This window comes from Folsomia candida, unplaced genomic scaffold (assembly GCF_002217175.1).
Source record: "Folsomia candida strain VU population unplaced genomic scaffold, ASM221717v1 Fcan01_Sc006, whole genome shotgun sequence".
Lineage (NCBI taxonomy): Eukaryota > Metazoa > Arthropoda > Collembola > Entomobryomorpha > Isotomidae > Folsomia > Folsomia candida.
This window is the reverse complement of record NW_019091198.1, coordinates 2,084,110-2,103,737: the sequence shown is the minus strand read 5'-3', so window position 1 is coordinate 2,103,737 and position 19,628 is coordinate 2,084,110. Positions and strand designations below refer to the sequence as shown.

Below are 19,628 nucleotides of genomic sequence, written 5' to 3'. Positions count from 1 at the left end.
AAATTGATGGATGATGACATTTAGTTACGCTTTGATACAGTATTCATTCATGCAAACTTTGTTACACACTTCACCAATGATAACTGTACAATTACAATAGCGATTATGGGTTTAATTGTAAACTCGGGGTTTTTCTCATGAAATAAATATATGGCCACACGGACATTTAAACTCTGATCCGTTAGTATAGAACCCACCCACAATGATATCGGTACAGTTCATTAATCTTGATAGATTTGTTTGATGACGTGAGGCGTGAGATTACATTTTGGATGCAACGGAACCTTTTTCCACATTGTCAGAAATAGAGGAAAATTGCATTTCCATCAAATGCGTTAGGTAATAAATTGCATGGGTCGAAATATCACATCACACAAATAATTACTCTTAATGTTGGACATTCATAGTATCGGTACTTTGCTCTAGCCGATAAAAATAAATGGATGGATATACTTACATACAACCTCAAGTATGTAAATATGTGCATGCATATTATGTGTGCATAAATATGTATGCATATGCTCAAATTCAACATACATATAATCCGAGAGATTCGCATTTGCACACAATTTGTTTCATGTTTTTTTATGCAATGACAATACGTAACAAGTAAATAGGCTCGCTCCCAATTTGTACTTTTTCTAAATATTTATTATTTTGTATTCGAACAAATTGCAGTTTTTGACTTTGGATATTTTTTTAGATGGAAATACAGAAAAAACTTGTAGATATATATTATAGAAAAAAGAACATAACTGAATATACCTGACATTTATATATTTATTAACAACTTGTGATAACAGTATACTCGCAGTATATGAAACGTACAAGATCATTGTAATATATGTATTACGATCAAAAAATTTGGATCAACTATAGAATTGTGTACGGGCGTTGAGATCCTTGCAAAATCTTATATTTTTAGTCCGAGTAGAGCGTAGTCTTCTTGTATTTGTTGTGGGATGAGTGCCTGTGATTATGCTTTTGACATCAGGTTGGCGTAAAACACGGGCGTAACAACAACACCAAGAACTTTGTCTCTTTATCTTAACTTAATTATATTGTTGTTTGTCAACTGATTCAAGTCAGCATTTTTCTCTACTTAGTAATACCTCATATACCTTATGAAACTAGGAAATATTGAAATCTCTCCTTCACCTAAAATCTGTTGATGACTTAATTATATATGTATCAACCAACAAGAAGAACTACATTGGCATGTTTCCTTCTCATTATAATCAACAATAATAACCAACTTGTAATATATAACATTAGTTGTCAGACACATTCGATACATGTTTCAGCTGAAAACCTACGTTAATTTTTAGTGATACATCTTCCTCAGCTCTTTTGATTCACAAAGGGAATGTCGGAAAATAAGATATCTGTCAATCCTACAAAAACTATACAACTATAACCACAATATTATTACCAGGATAAAGCTGTCCATTCATCAAAATTTTTGAGTCACAAAAGTACTTTATATGCTCTTTAGTTGTCAGCAGAAAAAAAAATTGATCCTTCCTTAATTCATATTATGGTTATACACTTGTAACATCATTGTAGTAAAGGAAACACATTAAGAAATGAAAGCAACTATTTATTGTGATACTGGACACGTGTATATGATTAGTTAAGCTAATCCATCATGTTACTTAAAATATAAAAAATACATAACTTAGGAGAAAATCAGTTTCGATGATAAAACGCCGCGATGGTGGTTTATTCATCAGACTCTTCGTCTTCGTCCTCATCGTCATCTTCTTCGACTGGTGGGGGTGGGGCCTCGACCTTCCCCTTCTTCTTGTAGGCAGCCATTTCCTGAAAGACGAAAATAATTGCATTGTAATCCTTCAGTTGATACTCGTACAATGTACACGTATATAAGCAAACGATTACAATAAGTAACTCACCCTCTCGTAACGAGCCTTGTCGCGTTCAGCCATGGCCTCATATTTTCGCTTAACTTCGGGGTCAGCTTCAGACCACAATCTTCCGAGTTCTTTTGCAATTTCGCCGACGCCGTACTCTGGGTTCATCCCCTTCACCTTTGGCCGCTCATCATTACAGAACCAAAAGAAAGCGGAGAGGGATCTCTTCGGTGCGTTGGGATCTTTGGTGTGACGACGCTTCTTACCACGACCCTTGTCTCCTTTGGCTGGGACGTAATCCTGCATCTCCAGCTCATATCGCTTCTTGTCACGGTCCGCCATTTCTTGAAAGCGTTTCTTCTCCTTCTCGGACATGGTCTGCAAAAACAACACACGTCACATATTTTGCACACTTAAATATTTTACACCTCTCTTACTAATACTCGTTACCGAAATAACTATAATTACAATCTCACCTTCCAGCGCTCAGCGCATTTACGAGAGAATTCAGAAAATACAACGCTCTCATCCGGATGCTTCTTCTTATGTTCTTCTCTGCAGGTCTGGACAAAGAAAGCATAGGCGGTCATCCGACCGCGGGGTTTTGAGTCATTCTTCGCTCGTGGCATTTTTAGATTCTGCAATAGAAACCAAAAAATTCGTTATTAAAAACCCACACACATTCATATTGTGAGTTTGCATCACATATTGAAATATTATCCGATTTGACGATTTGATGCACGAATACTTACATAAATGTATTTTAATGAACTTATGAGGAGACGTAAAAGGGCAAGTTGAGGTTTAATAGTTAAAATAATTTTATGCGGCCAAAAACGCAAACCTGACTAGAAGGTCAAGTCTGATTTTTCTGATTTCTTAAAAATAACACATAAAGATTCTAAAGATATGCCCATAAAAGTTGGCGGTAAACTGGTGAAAGCCACATGAAAGTTGCGACATAAAATTCTACAGAATATCTCCTTTCGTTTACTAAATGCCTTGCACAACTTTATAATGAAACATACTAAAAAATATTATATCTCACCTTGCCAAACACTGAAGAAAAATTTGAGTTGAAAGTCAAATTGAGAGAAAGCACCACCCACCACCAATTAATTAGCAAGTTTCTCTCGCTCCGTTTCTTTTGTAAGTGAGGAAGAAGGTGACAAGAGAATGCAATACTGACAAGCCGGACGTATTCGGTTGACACGAACGAATGCAGAAAACGCTATATTAACGTTCAGAGGGGAGTTGATAGATTTTTAGGAAAAAATTTAGTTAACCGTCGGTCTCCGATAGGGTTAAGTGATACGTCATTTTGTTCAGTTCGACGAGCTGAACAAGAATATCGAAACCCGAATGCGCGGAAACGCTCCGTTCAAAAGTTATGGCAGGTCAAAGTTTGAAATTTTTATTGCATTTTTGGACGTTTCAGAGAATTCTACGACTTTGTCTCACTTTGCCCCAAAGCGGGAAATTTTTGGGGTATATTGAGATTTTGGGGTAAGGTGAGATTTTTAGTTTTTATTCCAGAATATTGAATTACAATCATTTTACGGCACGGCGGGAGGGGTTTCGGGGTACTTTGAGACTTTTGGGGTTATTTCCTATCCAATTCCCCAATTCTAGGCAGCACGTCTAGGTAGCACTTCTAGATAGCTATCCCAGGTAGCACTTCTAGGTAGCTCTTCTAGGTAGCACTTCTAGGTAGCTCTTCTAGGTAGCTCTTCTAGGTAGCTCTTCTAGGTAGCACTTCTAGGTAGCACTGCTAGGTAGCACTTTTATGTAGCTCTTCTAGGTAGCACTTCTAGGTAGCTCTTCTAGGTAGCACTTTTATGTAGCTCTTCTAGGTAGCACTTCTAGGTAGCACTTCTAGGTAGCACTGCTAGGTAGCACTTCTAGGTAGCTCTTCTAGGTAGCTCTTCTAGGTAACACTTTTAGGTAGCTCTCCTAGGTAGCACTTTCCGCGTATTCAATCTAACCTAACCTGCTCGCTTCGCTCGCTAAAATACGAACAATACCCCAATATTCGACATAATTACTACCAGTGCGGGGCTCCCGCTTTCGCATTTTCCAGGTTCGCTTCGCTCGCGGTCGCCATGTGAGGGCCCCCGTTTTGCCAAGTGCGAAGGGCCCTGCACAGAATCTGTGGTGTTCACAGTGTCTAGCTTCGCTCGGATTTGATGCATTTTACATTTAATAAATAACATCCAAATACCACCTTACCCCAAAATCTCAATATACCCCAAAAAATTTCCCGCTTTGGGGCAAAGTGAGACAAAGTCGTAGAATTCTCTGAAACGTCCAAAAATGCAATAAAAATTTCAAACTTTGTCCCGCCATAACTTTTGAACGGGACATTTCCGCGCCTTCTGGCTTCGATATTCTTGTTCAGCTCGCCGAGACGAACAAAATGACGTATCACTTAACCCTATCGGAGACCGACGGTTAACTAAAGTCTAGCCGATTTTTACATACATGGATCTCGAGCACAGGTAAGGAAGGAGTAGGTACACATACGACGCTTATTATGCAGAGTGACATAGCATCCTCATTAAGCACATACACACATATTATAACACACGGAGCCAAATCTGGACATGTTTAATAAGCAACGCGGAGAGAAAGGTGATGGCTCTTGCGAGAATAGGCTGAGCCGCTTAAATAATAGGCACACAAGTGTGTTGTGCTTTAAGAGAACCGTCGTCGTTCAAAGCCAACAACATGATGTACTACCTACCGCCTAACGCCTAGCTTCCTACCGCCTACCAGGTACTTCCTACCGCCTAAAGACCTAGCGCCTACTTCCTAACGCCTAAAATATCTAGCGCCTACTTCCTAACGCCTAAACGCCTACTTCCTAACGCCTAAAATGTTTACCGCCTAAATTTTTTTTTACATTTTTCAACGTTTCACACTATTCTATTAGTGGGGTACTTTGAGATTTTTGTAAATTTAATATCATGGAAATCATAATTTCTTCTTATAACAGTGGGGCACTATGAGATTATTGCGGTAAAGTGTCATCGATTGTCACAATTATGCCCCACATTGGGGTATTGTTCGTTTTTAAGCGAGCGAAGCGAGCAGGTTAGGTTAGTTATACTAGGTACGCGGAAAGCGTGAAATATTCAGCAAGGAGATCTACCTAGAAGTCCTAGCTAGGAGAGCCAGCTAGACGTCCTAGCTAGAGGTCCTAGCTAGGTGAGCTAGCTAGATCTCCTAGCTAGGAGAGAAAGTAGGACACAGTGTTAGACTTTGTCTCACTTTCCCCCAGGCTGGAAAATTTTTGAGGAAAAATGAGATTTCTACTAGCTCTAACTAGGACTACTAGCTCCCCTAGCTAGGACTTCTAGGTAGATCTCCTTGCTGAATATTTCACGCTTTCCGCGTACCTAGTATAACTAACCTAACCTGCTCGCTTCGCTCGCTTAAAAACGAACAATACCCCAATGTGGGGCATAATTGTGACAATCGATGACACTTTACCGCAATAATCTCATAGTGCCCCACTGTTATAAGAAGAAATTATGATTTCCATGATATTAAATTTACAAAAATCTCAAAGTACCCCACTAATAGAATAGTGTGAAACGTTGAAAAATGTAAAAAAAAAATTAGGCGGTAAACATTTTAGGCGTTAGGAAGTAGGCGCTAGGTCTTTAGGCGGTAGGAAGTACCTGGTAGGCGCTAGGCGTTAGGCGGTAGGTAGTACATCATGCCAACAACGCTCCTCGTTCGTTCGTCGTGAGGGAAGAAGGCGATGGAAATGGCAGCAGAGGTTTTTAATGCATAGCCTGCTTTCCCCAGCAACTCGCCGGCTTAATATACGCTCAACAACCTCCTACGTAGATCTCTCTATGCTTTACTGCATTTCTTGTATCTTGCTGCCGCTTTACAGAATGAATACCATTCCCAAGCAGCCATCATGGCTGTCCAATGCATAGAGACAGACACAGCACCGGGACGACGGAAACTATAACATTTCTCAGAAACGATTCCACTCTCGGATAAATTGTCAATTATGCATTTATTCACTCCCTCGAGATATGACCTTTGACCTAAAAACCGGCAAGCTACTCCCACTTTGTCGAGCTACTGCGTAGTTCTTGTATATGTACGGCTACCAAAGAACAACACTAGAGTTTGGACAGTGATGACCCCGTACCCAAAATTCTCATGAAATTGCACTAAAACTTTCTAATTTTTCGCATTTTTTACACTTGTCGAATCCTTCCATAAAAACTACACTACAGTTTCTCCCTTCCAATACGAATTTATCGGAATGCAAGCAAAACTCGAAGATTTTTAACCTTATGAAAACTCACAGTTTCCCATAACTCAATGAACTTATGCTGCCGGTCGAAAGCCTTAAGAAAGCTAAATCACCCCAATTTTTTTCCTGTTCTAACTATTTGTCACTATATTAAACCAAAATTCCCACTTTACGTTAGCCTGCCATTCCCAAAACTGTAGGCTGTGGGTGTGGTGAATTTAGATATAAAAAATGAAATAGCGTATAACTTCTTACCTGATTTGAGAGAGTGTGTTGTCGTAGCACGAATAAGTTAAGTTTTCAACAGGCAGGATCCTACGTACCCACGAGCTCTTATGCACAAATGAGCGAGTGAGCGAGCGAGTGAATGGCTGTGTAGTAAGCAAGCAAGTAAATGGATGCCTTGTTAAGTTGGCTTTGCTAAAGCAGAATCTACATCCAGCGAAAATATTATACAACTCTCTCCTTTAAGCAACGTTGGAGCAAGGGCAAATTCCCTACTCTCCCACCTACCAATTCCACCACTTTATAAGAACCTCTCTCGCTTTTACTCGCTTTAAGCCAATGGGAAAATGCCCAACGAACGAATGAATCCGGTATCTATCTCCTCAGTCAGTCAGTAGGACTGTACTTGCACAAAAACCAATGCACCAACATTGCTATAGTCTTTCGTTTATATAAACTGGGTATCATTCAAAGCTTGTGTGTTATTGCCAGCATACAAGGTACGACTCATATCTGGTGTCACCTCTTTTTAAGCAGAGGCCTAAGAACTAATTTTTAGCTCAAGAAAATGACACCCACGTAATGCATTTTTTTGAAAAGTGCATTTCTATTTTTATGAAAAAACGTCAAGCAATTGCATTGTTAAAAGTTATGCAACTCGGCAATCATTAGGAAAATTATCATCATCGACATTTCTACAAGTTGAAGAAGCTATATTATTATGGTGACGTGTTAGTGGCACAATCCTCTCGCAAATGCCAATCCATCCATCCATTTCCAACTATATATATGTATGTAGTAAGGTATTGTGTATGTATGGTTACTTACACCATGTTATAGAGTGAGACGGGTTGCAATGGCCACCGTATAAAGCAAATCTCTAGCTAAACCGAACCCTTGCTTGCGGTGATTAAACGTTGTGAAAAGAGCTCGAGAAAAATCAATATTTCAGGAATTTTCCAAATGGGAACTGATGTTGCATTCATTATCGCAACCAAGCTTAAAACTTTCTCTACAACTTTGTCAATCTCACTGTGCCAAAAAGTTGAGAGGCTTACCTGGAATTTGGGCCTGAATTTGAGCTTTTCTTAACCAAGATTCACTTATAAAATGGATTGGTTGGTGGTGGAGATGAACACACTGCTGCTGCCTGGTAAGAGGAAGAATTCAATGGTTTGCCGTGTCAGCTTCGTATAACAAGAGAATAATAAAAGCGTCATTTTGCCCATGCCAGTACTGCGCGAGGTCGGGTTGGCTATCTCATCTCCCTCCGAAACGCCCATCGCCATGATGACCTATCGCCGACGCCAGAGAGGTCAATTCCCCACCAATCATGGCAGTGCGGGAAAACAAGGCCCGACCCCCACTTCTGGGCCAAGCTTGATATCAAATTCGTCGTTTACTCCAATATATAGATAAACAGCACGTGGGGGCAAGCCTTATATGGCAAGTTACGACCTACGTAGAGGAGTGCAAATGCACCACCACAATCTGAATAGATCTAAAAATGACAAGAGAGAGGATAGTGAGTGCATTATTATGTTTGTATTATGCAAGTATTTGGCACTATGCTCTAAATAATTGACAGTGCTAAAAAGTACGACGATTACAATCAGGACTAAATATAATTAACTTTTTTTTTAGCTTTCACCAACACACGACTCGAATAGCCTGGAAGAACTGCAAAGGGAGAAAAAACTCCACTCGCCTCAGTCTCAAATTGAGACTCTCAATTATCAAGATTACATATCCAATACTTTGTCTCATTCCAATACTTTTTGTCTCATTCTCATAATCTTAAATTCCCCTAAATCTAAAACCTGTAAAATGAATGCATTTATTATCTAAACTTAAATGTGACATAGATTTATATAACTAGAAAAATATGATCAAAAAATATTTTCTAGACTTACTACTTTAAATTATGACACAATGCTTCCTCCACAAATTCCTTTACTGCTTATCTAGAGGAAACAAATTTCTCTCGCCACGTGCAAAGATGTCCTACCTGCCTCGGAATATCTTATCTCAAACTCGACATTAAATCAAACCTGCAACGTCATGAATATTTTTTTTACTCCTCGAAATTCTCATCTCGCCTCCTTCAATAATCAACCATATCCCATTTTTAATCCAGGCACGTCTCATTATTTATTATTTACCATCAATCGCATCTATTCTATCCCCTCTGCATTCTGCATTCAGCTACTCCTCATGGATGGTCATCGCCAATGTAATCGTCTCCCTCCTCTCTCTCTGTTAGGCCTACTAATAAAAAGTCCAGAACGTGAGATTTCGTGGTTGAAAGACGTATAATAATAGCGATGGGAAGCAGCAGCAGATCTGGTGAAACTAGTATTTCGTTCGCGTGAAGTGTGGCTGGTTGGTTGTTTGGTGTGAAGAAAAAGTGGTGGTGGATGGATGGAGAGCAAAAAGTGAGTTCAGTCGCCGCCGTGTTTAAAGCAAGGCCCTTCGGGTCAACACACTCCCCGAACTCCCAAAGTCACCAAGTCCAGTACCTCCTCGTCAGCCCATCTGCAACTAGCTGATCCCCCTTTTTTCTGCCGTCCAAAACCACTAATTCATCCCCTCCTCGCCCCCAATATTGCTGGACAACTTTCTTCACTTTCACTTTCACTGGTATAAAAACACAAGTACAAGGGTAAACATATATATGTACACATTAGTCTCATTAGACTCTGGTCGGTTTGCTATGACTGGAGTTTTGAGTGTCCGTCCATGAATCTCTGATAGTGGACGGACGGGGTAACAAATGGTATGTTATGTTATGTTATGTAATCACCATGTGGTTCTGTTTGTTCATAAAGGTTGGGTATACGGACGTATGGTGTTCATCTGCATTAATTTTCTCTCCAAGAGCAATAACCACCAACGGCGGAAAATAGTTGCGGTAGCCATAAACGTATGTAAATATAAATTAATAAATAGAATATAATATATATATGTACGTATATAAATCATATTTTTAATCGATTTTGGGTATTTTCTTATTCAAGGATGAGGGAAGGAGGTTATTGACACAGCAATTAAAGGAAGGTCATTTCTATCTCGGAGTGTGGGGAAAAAGTAGACACGAAAACGGGGGCCATCGTTCATATTGGAGACGTAGGGGTGAAATAGTGAGAGGGTGGTGGGTGTGGTGGTGTTTACAATGGTTGTGTTCAATGTGGGGGATCTGGACATCCAGTTTCCATTCGTGCCCTATGATGTACAAAAAGAACTTATGAAGAAGGTTGTGGAGTGTATTACGAAGGTACTATTTGTGAATTAAACATGTAAAAATATATTACAGATACATATTTACTAACTTGCAATTTTCGTATGCAGCAACAAAATGGACTATTGGAGTCGCCTACGGGAACGGGGAAAACGTTGTCCCTGCTTTGTGCTGCGATAGCATGGCAGAAAAAACAGGCTGGGAATAGTAGAGATTTTCTTATCAAAGCCGCAATGAAAGGGGTAAGAGCTCCGAGTTTTAATCATGGAGGAGGATCAACGATGGACACGGGTGGTGGAGGAATCGCTACTGAGTCAACTTTCTGTAAGTTTCTGACTTCAATTTATAATAATGCAGTACCAATTAAGATTAAAATGACGATTTGCTGAGATGATACTATTTATCTTGATTTTAGATGTGCCAAAAATTATCTATGCATCTCGAACCCATGCTCAATTGTCGCAAGCAGCAAAGGAGTTGAAGCGGTCATTTTACTCAACGACAAAGACTGTTGTACTTGGATCGAGAGATGTGATGTGTATACATGACGGCGTATCTAGACTGAGCACGTCATCTGCGAAAATTATGGGATGCCATGTTCAAGTAAAGTCCAGAACTTGTCACTACTACAATAACGTTAGCTCAAAAAAGGAGGAAATCAGCACCGTTGTGATGGATAAGCCGGTCATGGACATTGAAGATCTTGTGGGTACGGGGAAACGGAATAGAATGTGCCCATTTTTCATGTCGAGAGAATTAGTTAAGGACGCTAGTGTGATTTTTATGCCATATAATTATCTGATGGATCCCAAGCTGCGATCGTCCCATGGAGTTGATTTAAAGGTATGTACATATGTTTGATGTTACACAACATGCGTTTAGTGAATTCCTAATTGGGCTGAATATTATTTGACCAATCTTTTCAGAATTGCATTATTATTCTTGACGAAGGACACAATATTGCAAAGAATTGTGAAGAGTCTGTTTCTTTTGAGATTAAGAGTTCCAGTATTACAAAATGCATCCAAGAAGTTACGCAAGTAAAATGGCAGAAAAATTTATTGATGAATTAATCAATGCATTGTTTTCAAACAAAATATATATATATTCATTTCAGACCATGAATGAATTCAATGAGATTACGCAACAAGTCGGCAGCCAGTCCAACTCTTTGATGCAAGATATCGATATTGGCTCACTTGTTACTTTGAAACAGTCATTTTTGCAGTTGGAAGGGGCTCTCGAATGTTTTAAAATAACGGATTCTGCTGGAAGTTTCATCCCAGCTAACGAAATTTTATATGCAATTTTTCAAAATGGATTTCCGCCTTCAACGTTCCCAAAAGTTATTAACGAGCTTGATGCTATATCGTCGTTTCAAGGTGAGTTGTATGAGAATGATGTTGACCAGAGGATTCTTGGTAGAATGTAAAATATAAATACAATTGTAAATGTTCAGAGTTAGAATCGGTTTAAGTTTCATCTTTGCTACAACGATATTTTGAGGTCTGTATAATGCATGATCAGAAATAGATTTCATATCATCCACAGCTTTGTGGTGGATTTTTATAATTCAAATACTGCTCTGTTCCTTTAATCCGTAGCGACAATTTTTTTGTGAGATATCCACTTAATACTTTCTTAAGCATGAAGTAAATAAGGGGTCACTGATTTTTTAACTGAATGTGCATATAATATTCTCTTTTCTCTACTCAAGCAATGACGCATCGGGATTCTTCTGGGTGTGATACGTTTGCTTCCATGCTCCGAATTCTGTCGTCCCAAGCTGTGTTCTTAAACCCGACTGCGTTCGCTGATTCATTTAAGGTAACAATCAGTGAAAACATTTTTGGTTTTTATAGAATGTGTAATACATATATTGCGTGATTCTATTTCCATCACTAGATATTTGTAACCGAAGAAAAGCGACATGCAGGCTCTCTTAGAATTTCAAATAATGTGGCTTCCGTTGGAAATGTTCCTAAAACATTTCATTTCTGGTGCTTTAATCCCGCCATTGGGTAAATAATTCTGTGTATTATCAGCATTAAAATGATTGTGTATAAATATTTATGCTGACTATGATTTTATTGTGCATGTGCAGACTAGAAATGATGCTGCAATACGGTCCCAGATGTATCATTCTCGCTAGTGGCACTTTGTCTCCATTGACATTCCTTGAATCTGAATTGCGAGCCCCGTTTCCTGTTAAATTATCAAATCCTCACATCATCGGAGATAGTCAGTTATTTGCCACTATTGTTAAGACTGGAGCAGCTCCTAAAAATGCAAAACTAACATCTGCTTTCAATAATCGATCAAATCCGGACTATTTGGGGGCCTTAGGAGAGGTGATTGTGTCCACGTGCAGCGTTGTGCCAAAAGGGGTTTTAGTATTTTTCCCATCCTACAGTCTGATGGATATTTGCGTTAACTCTTGGAAAACTTCGGGAATATTGGACAAAATTGCTCGATACAAGGTACGCCAGACTATAATTAAAGGAGGTGTATCCGTCAAGCTGACACCCTATGGATATGTGGTAGTACAACATTTTATTGTACTTATTTCAGGTCGTGTACGTGGAACCCAAAGGGAAATTCGAATTTAACCAAGTCATGACATCTTACTATCAGTCTGTAAAAACTTCAAGTGGTGGTTGTTTAATGGCCGTTTGCAGGGGAAAGGTGAACATTTGCATAACTGTGATTATTGTAATGTCCTGTTTAAACCATGAATCTGTATGGTGTAATATAGATTCATGGTTTAAACTCGTGATGTTTTTTTATCCCTAAAATCCTTTTTGCTAAATGACAGGTTTCGGAAGGCTTAGATTTTTCGGATGATAACGGACGTGCCGTAATCATCACTGGAATTCCTTACGCCCCATTTCAAGATCCACATGTTCAAGCAAAGAAAGCTTATCTAGATAGCAAATCTAAAACCAATGTATGTATACATGAAACCGTTTTGTTGTAGTTGTTAAGTTTCGATATATATATGTTTAAGCAACTTATTTATAAAATGCATCTGTATTTCATAGGGTATATCTGGATCTAATTGGTATCAACTTGAGGCAGTTCGTGCCCTCAATCAAGCTATTGGACGAATCATTCGCCATGCACAAGATTTCGGAGCAGTTCTCCTTTGTGATGAGCGATTTGATTATCCAGTTGTGCTGAATAACTTATCTCCTTGGTTAGAAAAGAGACTCAAGAGATGTTCAAGTTTTTCAGACGTGTTGACTGGGTTGTCGCAATTTTTCAAAACACCATCCAAGGTAAGACTCGTTTAATTATTATTATAATAAATGTAATTTTCCTGATTTATAATGATTTACTGGATTTATACTAAATATACAGAGTGCCGTTAGTTCATATCAAGTTGCATCAACGGCCGGACATTTTCAATCATCCACCTCATCAACGAGATCCATAAAAGCTAAAAGTTCTGACTACTCTGGGTCTGGAATTATATCCAGGTTTCAAGATATCGATATGGAGAGCGATATATCTTCAATGTATGCGCAAATTCAATCCTCCAACAATTCCAAGGATCCGACCAGCAGCATGGATCTATTCTCAAAACTAGATTCTCTCATGATTCGCCCAGCCATAGACTATGTCAAAGACGGAAAATCAGACTCAAACCGAGATATTCTCAGCAGTAGCAATTCTGTCACTGTCAGAAGGACAGGTTCTCAGGGTGGTGCAAAACGCCTCAGTGATGGGAAACCTTGGACAGACTTGAAACCAAAGCGAATTAAAATGGAGGTGCACAAGGTTCAGCCATACCTGTTTTCGACTCAATTAGAACCTTCGGCACCTTGTAGTAGCACAAGTGGATCTGTGATGTCAATGGATATCGATAATGAGTCCCCTTCCGCCGAGGACCCTCCAGTTTTTATGTCGGCTAAAGGATTTTCTACTTGGGTAATAATAATAATTTACATACATATACATATATATGTATGTATATATATTATATTTAACTGAATTTTTATTTTTTTTGTTGTAGTTAAAAAATGATCTCAGTCCTCCAAAATATGCTAGATTTGTAGAAATCTTGAAAGAGTTCAAGTTTAACAGAAATGTGGAAAAGCTTGGTGAGGAGCTTAAGAAACTCTTTGTGGGAGAAAAATTCTACACATGCCTTGAAGGTAATTGAAATCGGTACAAGAAACATTTAATGGTACCATCCACCCTAGATTTATGTTTAAATGTATACTGATTACAGGTCTGAAATTTGTAATGCACGACTCCACTTGCTCGCATCTGCTGCTTCAACTGCATAGGAAAGATGGTTTCGCAAATAAAAAATAGTGTTAAAATAATGTGATATATATGTATTAGTTCCGTTATACTTAGGTAGAAGCCATACGCAATCCACACATACGTATACCTTTTATAGTCAAATGCCTTATTTCTCGATTTATAAAGATTATTATACATAAGTGTTTCCAGGTTGCCATTATTACAAGGAGTTTAAAATTGACAATTCTTCAGTTCTTCATTCGTTTTGTCATGACGAGTTTATCGATAGGTTCAGAGTCGAGAAGTTGCATGGCTTTTACAATTGAGGGGTCAAACTCGTCATTGTTCTCGTCCATAAATTTTGGAACTGGAACTTGATCATGAATAATTCCAAAATACAGGTCTTGGTAGACTGCACGATTGTGTAGCACGAGCCTCGAGAGTTGTACGATGATCCCCATGACTTGTTCCTCGATAACCATGATTCCTTTGGGGAAATCTACATTTGTCAATTTGCCTGCTGCAATAACGTTGGTAGCATACTCTTGAATTCTGCGCACTATCAGAAAGTCAGGAAACAACGAAATTAGAATATCAGCCAAACACATAACTACGATGTAAAGAAGAGTAGTGAAACATACGCAATATATTCCGAACCGGATGATCTTCACGCGCACAACCTCGGACAGATCGACGCAATAATTCCTTTTCAAGATTCGTAATATGACGATTTATGAGTCTTTTCATAAACTGGTCACAGACTTTAACAGATTGCTCAGCCAAGAGATCCATCACGTTCTTCAGTTTTCTACATATACAAAATTAGATCACATTATAGGCATGCTCATGATCATAGCAATAATATTTATATTTGTGGCATACTCTTCGCTAACACAGTCTTCCTTTTTGATAATAAGATTCAGATCAGCTCGTAATGCTTCACGCAAAGGAAAACACTTTAGTGAATTTCCTTGTTGTTCACCATCTTCCCCAAAGATTATTTTAGCAGCGTTAAAGGCCCCTAATTAGAAGTATGGGCTATATTTTTATTGGCCGTTTTCTAAATTTATATTGATCTAGTAATTAAATTATCACTAACTCAAGACAGCAGCTCCCAAGAACGTTGATCTCTTGGTTTCTTCCGCGAGTCCAATAAATCGTGTCCAATCGAGTGTTAAAGTCTAACGTTAATAATAGATACCGCTTATGTTAGATATAAGCATACTCAATTTATAAGCAGTTTACATTTACTTATCCATACCTCAGGCCAATCGCCCGCATCCCAGTTCAAGACCTCAGCAAATGCCCTCCCAACCACAATAATTGGTAGCCGATCTTCCATTCGATGGCGCAATATCCAAGGCCGAGTTCTGTGAAGGGGGTCTTGATTAAGAGTGTACTGCAACTCAATATAACTTGCAAATTTTTTGCGCTCGTAGGTAACACAGTTGCTGATAATGGTTGGGCGGATTTGGGAGATTAAGAAGTTGGCCATGTCCAACTGCATTTGTTCCATTACATGCATTACTTCTTTAAAGACATCGGATGGTTTGCCTAATTGTTTCAATTCTGCAATTTGACGATCTCTCATAGGGCAACACAATTGTCCAAGGATGTTGATGATAAAGTCCGTGTATTTCTAGTAGAAAAGAAAGAAGAAGATGGTACAATAAGTCGGCATTTATAATGCATGAATACAAAATGTTTATAAAGAAATAAATATATATAAATGGAAATAAAGAACATACTGAAAACTCCAAAATCTCATGATCAATTTCGTATTGAATGGCACTTTCGTTGAGAAAACTTTCAATCCTGTGTTTGATTTGACGATTATGAGGCAAAAGTAGGCCAAGAAGCATCTATTGCATAATAATAACAAAATTAGTTAAGCCAGAAGTAGATAATTTTTAAACAAATATAAAAATACCTACCTGCTTCATTTCTCGAAACACGCTTAGTGCATAAGCAGGATTGGGATTATGCGTGGATATCGCCTCGTCAAAAATGTCCCAATACGCTTTTTTCATCTGGGTTCGGACTTGTTCTTCAAGGCTAATACACAAGAGATGGAATATTAACAATTCATAACAATTCGAACCCTTAATAAATCTTTATAATTAATTTATCATTTATCATCCACCTTTCGGCAGGCGGGGTATACACCTCCAATTGAAATTCATGATTTACAGCAATTTCATGAGCCAAATGCATGTTGGCAAATCCATTTAAAGCATTCTGCAGTTCTTCATTGGGGATTCGAAGTTGACGACCAGATACTTGAAATTCATTGTGAGTTTTCAGAAATTCCAGCGAATCGGTAGTTTCAGGATGCGCATCGAAATGTTTTCTTTTGTCCCATTCTTCCTTGTTTTTGGTACTTTTTTCTTCGTGAGAGCTATCAAAAGTAAAAGCATAAATTATAATCACTTTATAATTCTAATAAATCTTTCAGTTTCATTTCACATTATTGAAACTGTGCACCAAATTCTTACTTTGCATTCAATAGCACATCCTTCATGTATGCTTTCCTGCGAACGTTATCTTCATAGGTTGGAAGTGGCTTCCGACGTCCTTTGCAGTCAGGTTCCAAATCCGCAGGTTCAAAGTATCCAGGATCAGTTGGTTTGACTTCTGGTTTACAACAAGGATCAACCTTTTCACATCTATTGAAACATGCTCCAGTTGGTCTTGGGTACTTGAGAAGGGCATTGTCATCCGACACGTCTAGCAAATTAGGTGTTCCAGCACTCTTTGGTAAAATGACTTCGGATGCAATGTCAATGTCCGTAATCCCCTCAATACTGCTAAACGGCGTAGAACCAGCCATAGTTTCCAAACTCAGAGATCCCGACGAAGATGACTCCATCGGCATGCGAGAAGCGTGGAGTTCAATTAAAAGGGGACTTTTATTCTGTGCGATTTCAGGAGGCGGGGGTGGAGTCGTCACTTCCAATTTTTCTGTTTCTTCCACCGTCGGTACATCTATCACATTTGCATTTGCAGGGATATTTGACTTTGATACCTGTCCTTGGTTCTCCTCATTTTGTACAATGGGCTCTTTCGGAGGAAGCAGCACTTCAATGCCTGGTTGTTCCAAACCTGGTTGTTCCAAACCTGGGTTTGACATTGTACAACCAGTGGAAATGGAAGAGGAGATAAATTGAGGTCACTTTCAGTTCGAGTATGCGGATCTCTCTCACTCCAATCAGGCAGGTTCGGAAATGGGGTCACTCGTACTCACTCACTCCTCTCCAAGACAGTTAAGAATTTTTACTAACACTACGAATTTGAAACTCGAATCTAAAAAAAATGTACATCAATTTTGAACTATTTTCAGCAGAAAGTAATATGCCCTCCTGGCTGCCAGGGAGAGAGAATAAATGACCCATGAATGAACCCAGCTCGTTTTCTCGTGTCTCAACTCCACTCAGCCAAAAGAAGATACACCAAGAAACCAAAATTGCACCGTGCAATTTGCACGGTACGAGTCGTCCCCAAAAAGGTATTCAGGAAATGGAGTAAAATTGTGATAAAAAATGTTGCTTAACTTACTTGGGTGTGAAACAGTCAAATAGAAAATAACTAATCTTGTGCTTAATGTGTGATTGTGAATGTATTGCCAATTTTTCCTTCTTTTTTTGCTTAACCTCAACAAAGGTCCGTCCACGTATGAAGGTGTCTTAAAATTTAGTTATTCATGTCGTTTCGTGAGTGAGAGTTCTGCGAATATTTTGCGAGCATTGGGGACTTCCTTCTCTCGTTTGCATCTACGCAGTCTGGGGAGGGTGCAAGCTCTACGTGTTGAAAAGTGTGGGGTGAAAGGTTAACGAGAACAAAATTTTAAACTGAATTTTGAAAGTATACAAATTTTCAAAAACAAAATTAAGGCTGTGTTATGACTTAATTTTGTATTAGTGGGTAATAGAACCGTTAATTTTGATATTAGCATTATTTCACACATGAGTAATTCAGGGTCCATCGTTGGCTCTAAAATTTCATTCCGAGTTCTGATAACCTGGGGTTATCATTGCATGCACTGGTGCAATGCGATGTGACGAATTGCATGAGCTATTGCTATCGCAATTTACTATTTACAAACATGGTCAGCTGTTGTGCTGCGTAATGTTGGGGTATTTGCATAACGAGTGTTGAATATTGTTACAGTTAATAAACCATCGCAATTGTTAAGAATTTTCAGATTATGACCAATTATGTTGACAAGAATTTATTTGAAAGATCACAAAATATTTATTACACCGAATAATGCGAAGTTTGGCTTTGTTTCCAGTTGCATGAGTATGGATAAACGAATGCAAAACAACATGTCAAATATTATTCTCACATGACATTAATGCTGAACGTGCTAGGACTAAAAACTCCCCTCTTGTATAAATACCAATGCTGTTTGAGTACTGTGCCTATTGAACTTACTAACAATCGATCTGCGCATATACCTCACAAAAATGTTACAATTATGGTATTGCCAATGTCAAATAGTAAATAACAAGTAGTTTTCCGTGACTATCACCCCCTTACATGGGGATTTTAACTATGTATTTATTTTATGTAGTGGTACGATTAGTGCAGGATGCAATGTACTGCATTATGAAAAAATAATAAACGGTTAAGCATAATTTAGGAAAAAACACGAAATGCAATTAATGACCATAGACAAGATGACAATCTTCTGTTGAATTCAGACAATATTAACTTAATGTGATCCTGATCACACTAATTTCTGGAAGGATTATGAGACATTGAGACTACGCCGTTGAAGTAACTGCTCCAACAATAATGGCAAGATTATGCAGTTTGTTTCGGTTGTTTTTGTAGTTTGGTCGAAATTTTCAGGCAGTTGTCATCTTTTGACCTCTTCTTTTTGGATTTATTGAAATCTGTGAGAATAGACTGGATGATACAGGTTCTCCTGAGAACAAGTCTAGTGCTAAACACTATTTACAGAGACCTGAGGACAATAAATTGAGCAAGATGAGCTTGCTATTGCAAAATCGGAGGCGCTTCGTGACACTTGGAAATTTGCGAATGTGATTGCTCGTCATCGGCATTACAACCCCCGTGTGTATTTACTAGATGCATATTGACTGGTGCTGGCCTATTTTTGTTAAACAGATAAATATCTTTAATATGTGAAATTTAGCAAGAATCCCCAAGTTCTTCGAACAAGCAGGTCATTCTCGGCCTATTGCATCTCATCGGTAAACAGTTTCACCGTCCCGTCATCACAAATCAGTTGTTCATCTTGTAAAATATTGTTGACAACATTTAGGGAGCTTTGGTTCCTGCCACGCTGCTGCTGAAATTATATGAAATGAATTATAATCAGTATGTGAAACAGTTAAATATAAACAAGGAATTACATAAACTTCGTCGTTGGAAGTGTAGACCATTCAGAAAGTCCTCGTCCTCGTTTGATTCTGACTTGATTTCTGTACCCGATTCTTCCTCTTCATCCATATCGGAGAAATATGATTCTGAGCCAAACATCATGTTCAAATTTTACTCGTCTGAGTAGGCGTAATCGGAATACAAGGGGTCATTGTTGTCGCTAGAATAATCTAAATCATTTAGGAACACTGTCGTTCTCATCAGCACTCATTTATTCATTTATATTTCATATTTCATTGCATATATATCTTACACTTTCATCTTTGTAAACAGAGAAGAGAAGATGACTCCATTTCGTCTGAAGTCAATCAATCCGAAAATATCAGGAAACTATTTTCCGTATCGTACGTACGTA

General features: G+C 38.5%; 3 protein-coding genes and 1 long non-coding RNA gene across 8 annotated transcripts; 2 read left to right on the top strand and 2 right to left on the bottom strand.

Annotated features, from left to right (window-relative positions):
- Nucleotides 1–635: 635 nt before the first annotated feature.
- On the bottom strand, nucleotides 636–7,570 carry LOC110851183 (high mobility group protein DSP1). Of its 3 annotated transcripts, XM_022098850.2 has the most exons (5): nucleotides 4,353–4,433; nucleotides 2,920–3,102; nucleotides 2,348–2,509; nucleotides 1,914–2,249; nucleotides 636–1,821 (listed from the first exon to the last, which is right to left on the bottom strand). In XM_022098850.2, exons 1-5 carry the CDS (start codon nucleotides 4,416–4,418, stop codon nucleotides 1,723–1,725), a joined length of 846 nt encoding a protein of 281 aa, XP_021954542.2. In that variant the 5' UTR covers nucleotides 4,419–4,433; the 3' UTR covers nucleotides 636–1,722. The 3 variants fall into 3 exon arrangements, with proteins under 3 accessions (XP_021954542.2, XP_021954541.1, XP_021954543.1); XM_022098849.2 differs by lacking the exons at nucleotides 2,920–3,102; nucleotides 4,353–4,433 and adding an exon at nucleotides 6,406–6,527; XM_022098851.2 differs by lacking the exons at nucleotides 2,920–3,102; nucleotides 4,353–4,433 and adding an exon at nucleotides 7,434–7,570 and having other exon boundaries at nucleotides 763–1,821.
- On the top strand, nucleotides 7,387–8,437 carry LOC110851184. The gene is made up of 3 exons (XR_002548021.2): nucleotides 7,387–7,528; nucleotides 7,610–7,900; nucleotides 8,020–8,437. It is a non-coding gene; the product is annotated as an uncharacterized LOC110851184 (long non-coding RNA).
- A 290-nt stretch (nucleotides 8,438–8,727) lies between these two features.
- On the top strand, nucleotides 8,728–14,065 carry LOC110850902 (regulator of telomere elongation helicase 1 homolog). 2 transcript variants are annotated; one of them, XM_022098504.2, is made up of 16 exons: nucleotides 8,728–9,015; nucleotides 9,204–9,298; nucleotides 9,393–9,649; nucleotides 9,724–9,937; nucleotides 10,029–10,456; nucleotides 10,540–10,653; nucleotides 10,731–10,995; nucleotides 11,331–11,440; nucleotides 11,519–11,634; nucleotides 11,718–12,093; nucleotides 12,185–12,298; nucleotides 12,429–12,560; nucleotides 12,655–12,891; nucleotides 12,974–13,543; nucleotides 13,629–13,770; nucleotides 13,848–14,065. In XM_022098504.2, the coding sequence occupies exons 3-16, from the start codon at nucleotides 9,548–9,550 to the stop codon at nucleotides 13,931–13,933; spliced, it is 3,006 nt and encodes a 1,001-aa protein (XP_021954196.1). In that variant the 5' UTR covers nucleotides 8,728–9,015; nucleotides 9,204–9,298; nucleotides 9,393–9,547; the 3' UTR covers nucleotides 13,934–14,065. The 2 variants fall into 2 exon arrangements, with proteins under 2 accessions (XP_021954196.1, XP_035708935.1); XM_035853042.1 differs by having other exon boundaries at nucleotides 8,728–9,037.
- Nucleotides 13,942–17,707, bottom strand: LOC110850811 (T-complex protein 11-like protein 1). Of its 2 annotated transcripts, XM_022098384.2 has the most exons (10): nucleotides 17,420–17,707; nucleotides 16,360–17,167; nucleotides 16,008–16,262; nucleotides 15,799–15,919; nucleotides 15,613–15,726; nucleotides 15,126–15,503; nucleotides 14,964–15,045; nucleotides 14,747–14,885; nucleotides 14,506–14,672; nucleotides 13,942–14,423 (listed from the first exon to the last, which is right to left on the bottom strand). In XM_022098384.2, exons 2-10 carry the CDS (start codon nucleotides 16,992–16,994, stop codon nucleotides 14,113–14,115), a joined length of 2,202 nt encoding a protein of 733 aa, XP_021954076.1. In that variant the 5' UTR covers nucleotides 16,995–17,167; nucleotides 17,420–17,707; the 3' UTR covers nucleotides 13,942–14,112. The 2 variants fall into 2 exon arrangements, with proteins under 2 accessions (XP_021954076.1, XP_035708936.1); XM_035853043.1 differs by lacking the exon at nucleotides 17,420–17,707 and having other exon boundaries at nucleotides 16,360–17,403.
- Between the last annotated feature and the right edge of the window lie 1,921 nt (nucleotides 17,708–19,628).

What these genes read in the sequence shown, in the direction of transcription:
- LOC110850902 (XM_022098504.2), top strand. Translation starts at nt 9,548, where the DNA reads ATGGTTGTGTTCAATGTGGGGGATCTGGACATCCAGTTTCCATTCGTG. An exon ending in TGCTATATCGTCGTTTCAAG is followed by an intron (nt 10,996 to 11,330) that starts GTGAGTTGTATG and finishes TCTCTACTCAAG; the next exon opens with CAATGACGCATCGGGATTCT. An exon ending in ACAAAATTGCTCGATACAAG is followed by an intron (nt 12,094 to 12,184) that starts GTACGCCAGACT and finishes TACTTATTTCAG; the next exon opens with GTCGTGTACGTGGAACCCAA.
- LOC110850811 (XM_022098384.2), bottom strand. Translation starts at nt 16,994, where the DNA reads ATGTCAAACCCAGGTTTGGAACAACCAGGTTTGGAACAACCAGGCATT. An exon ending in GATGTGCTATTGAATGCAAA is followed by an intron (nt 16,263 to 16,359) that starts GTAAGAATTTGG and finishes TACTTTTGATAG; the next exon opens with CTCTCACGAAGAAAAAAGTA. An exon ending in TATACCCCGCCTGCCGAAAG is followed by an intron (nt 15,920 to 16,007) that starts GTGGATGATAAA and finishes CTTGTGTATTAG; the next exon opens with CCTTGAAGAACAAGTCCGAA.
- LOC110851183 (XM_022098850.2), bottom strand. Translation starts at nt 4,418, where the DNA reads ATGTCACTCTGCATAATAAGCGTCGTATGTGTACCTACTCCTTCCTTA. An exon ending in TACCTGTGCTCGAGATCCAT is followed by an intron (nt 3,103 to 4,352) that starts GTATGTAAAAAT and finishes ACGTTAATATAG; the next exon opens with CGTTTTCTGCATTCGTTCGT. An exon ending in TTTCTTCAGTGTTTGGCAAG is followed by an intron (nt 2,510 to 2,919) that starts GTGAGATATAAT and finishes TTTCTATTGCAG; the next exon opens with AATCTAAAAATGCCACGAGC.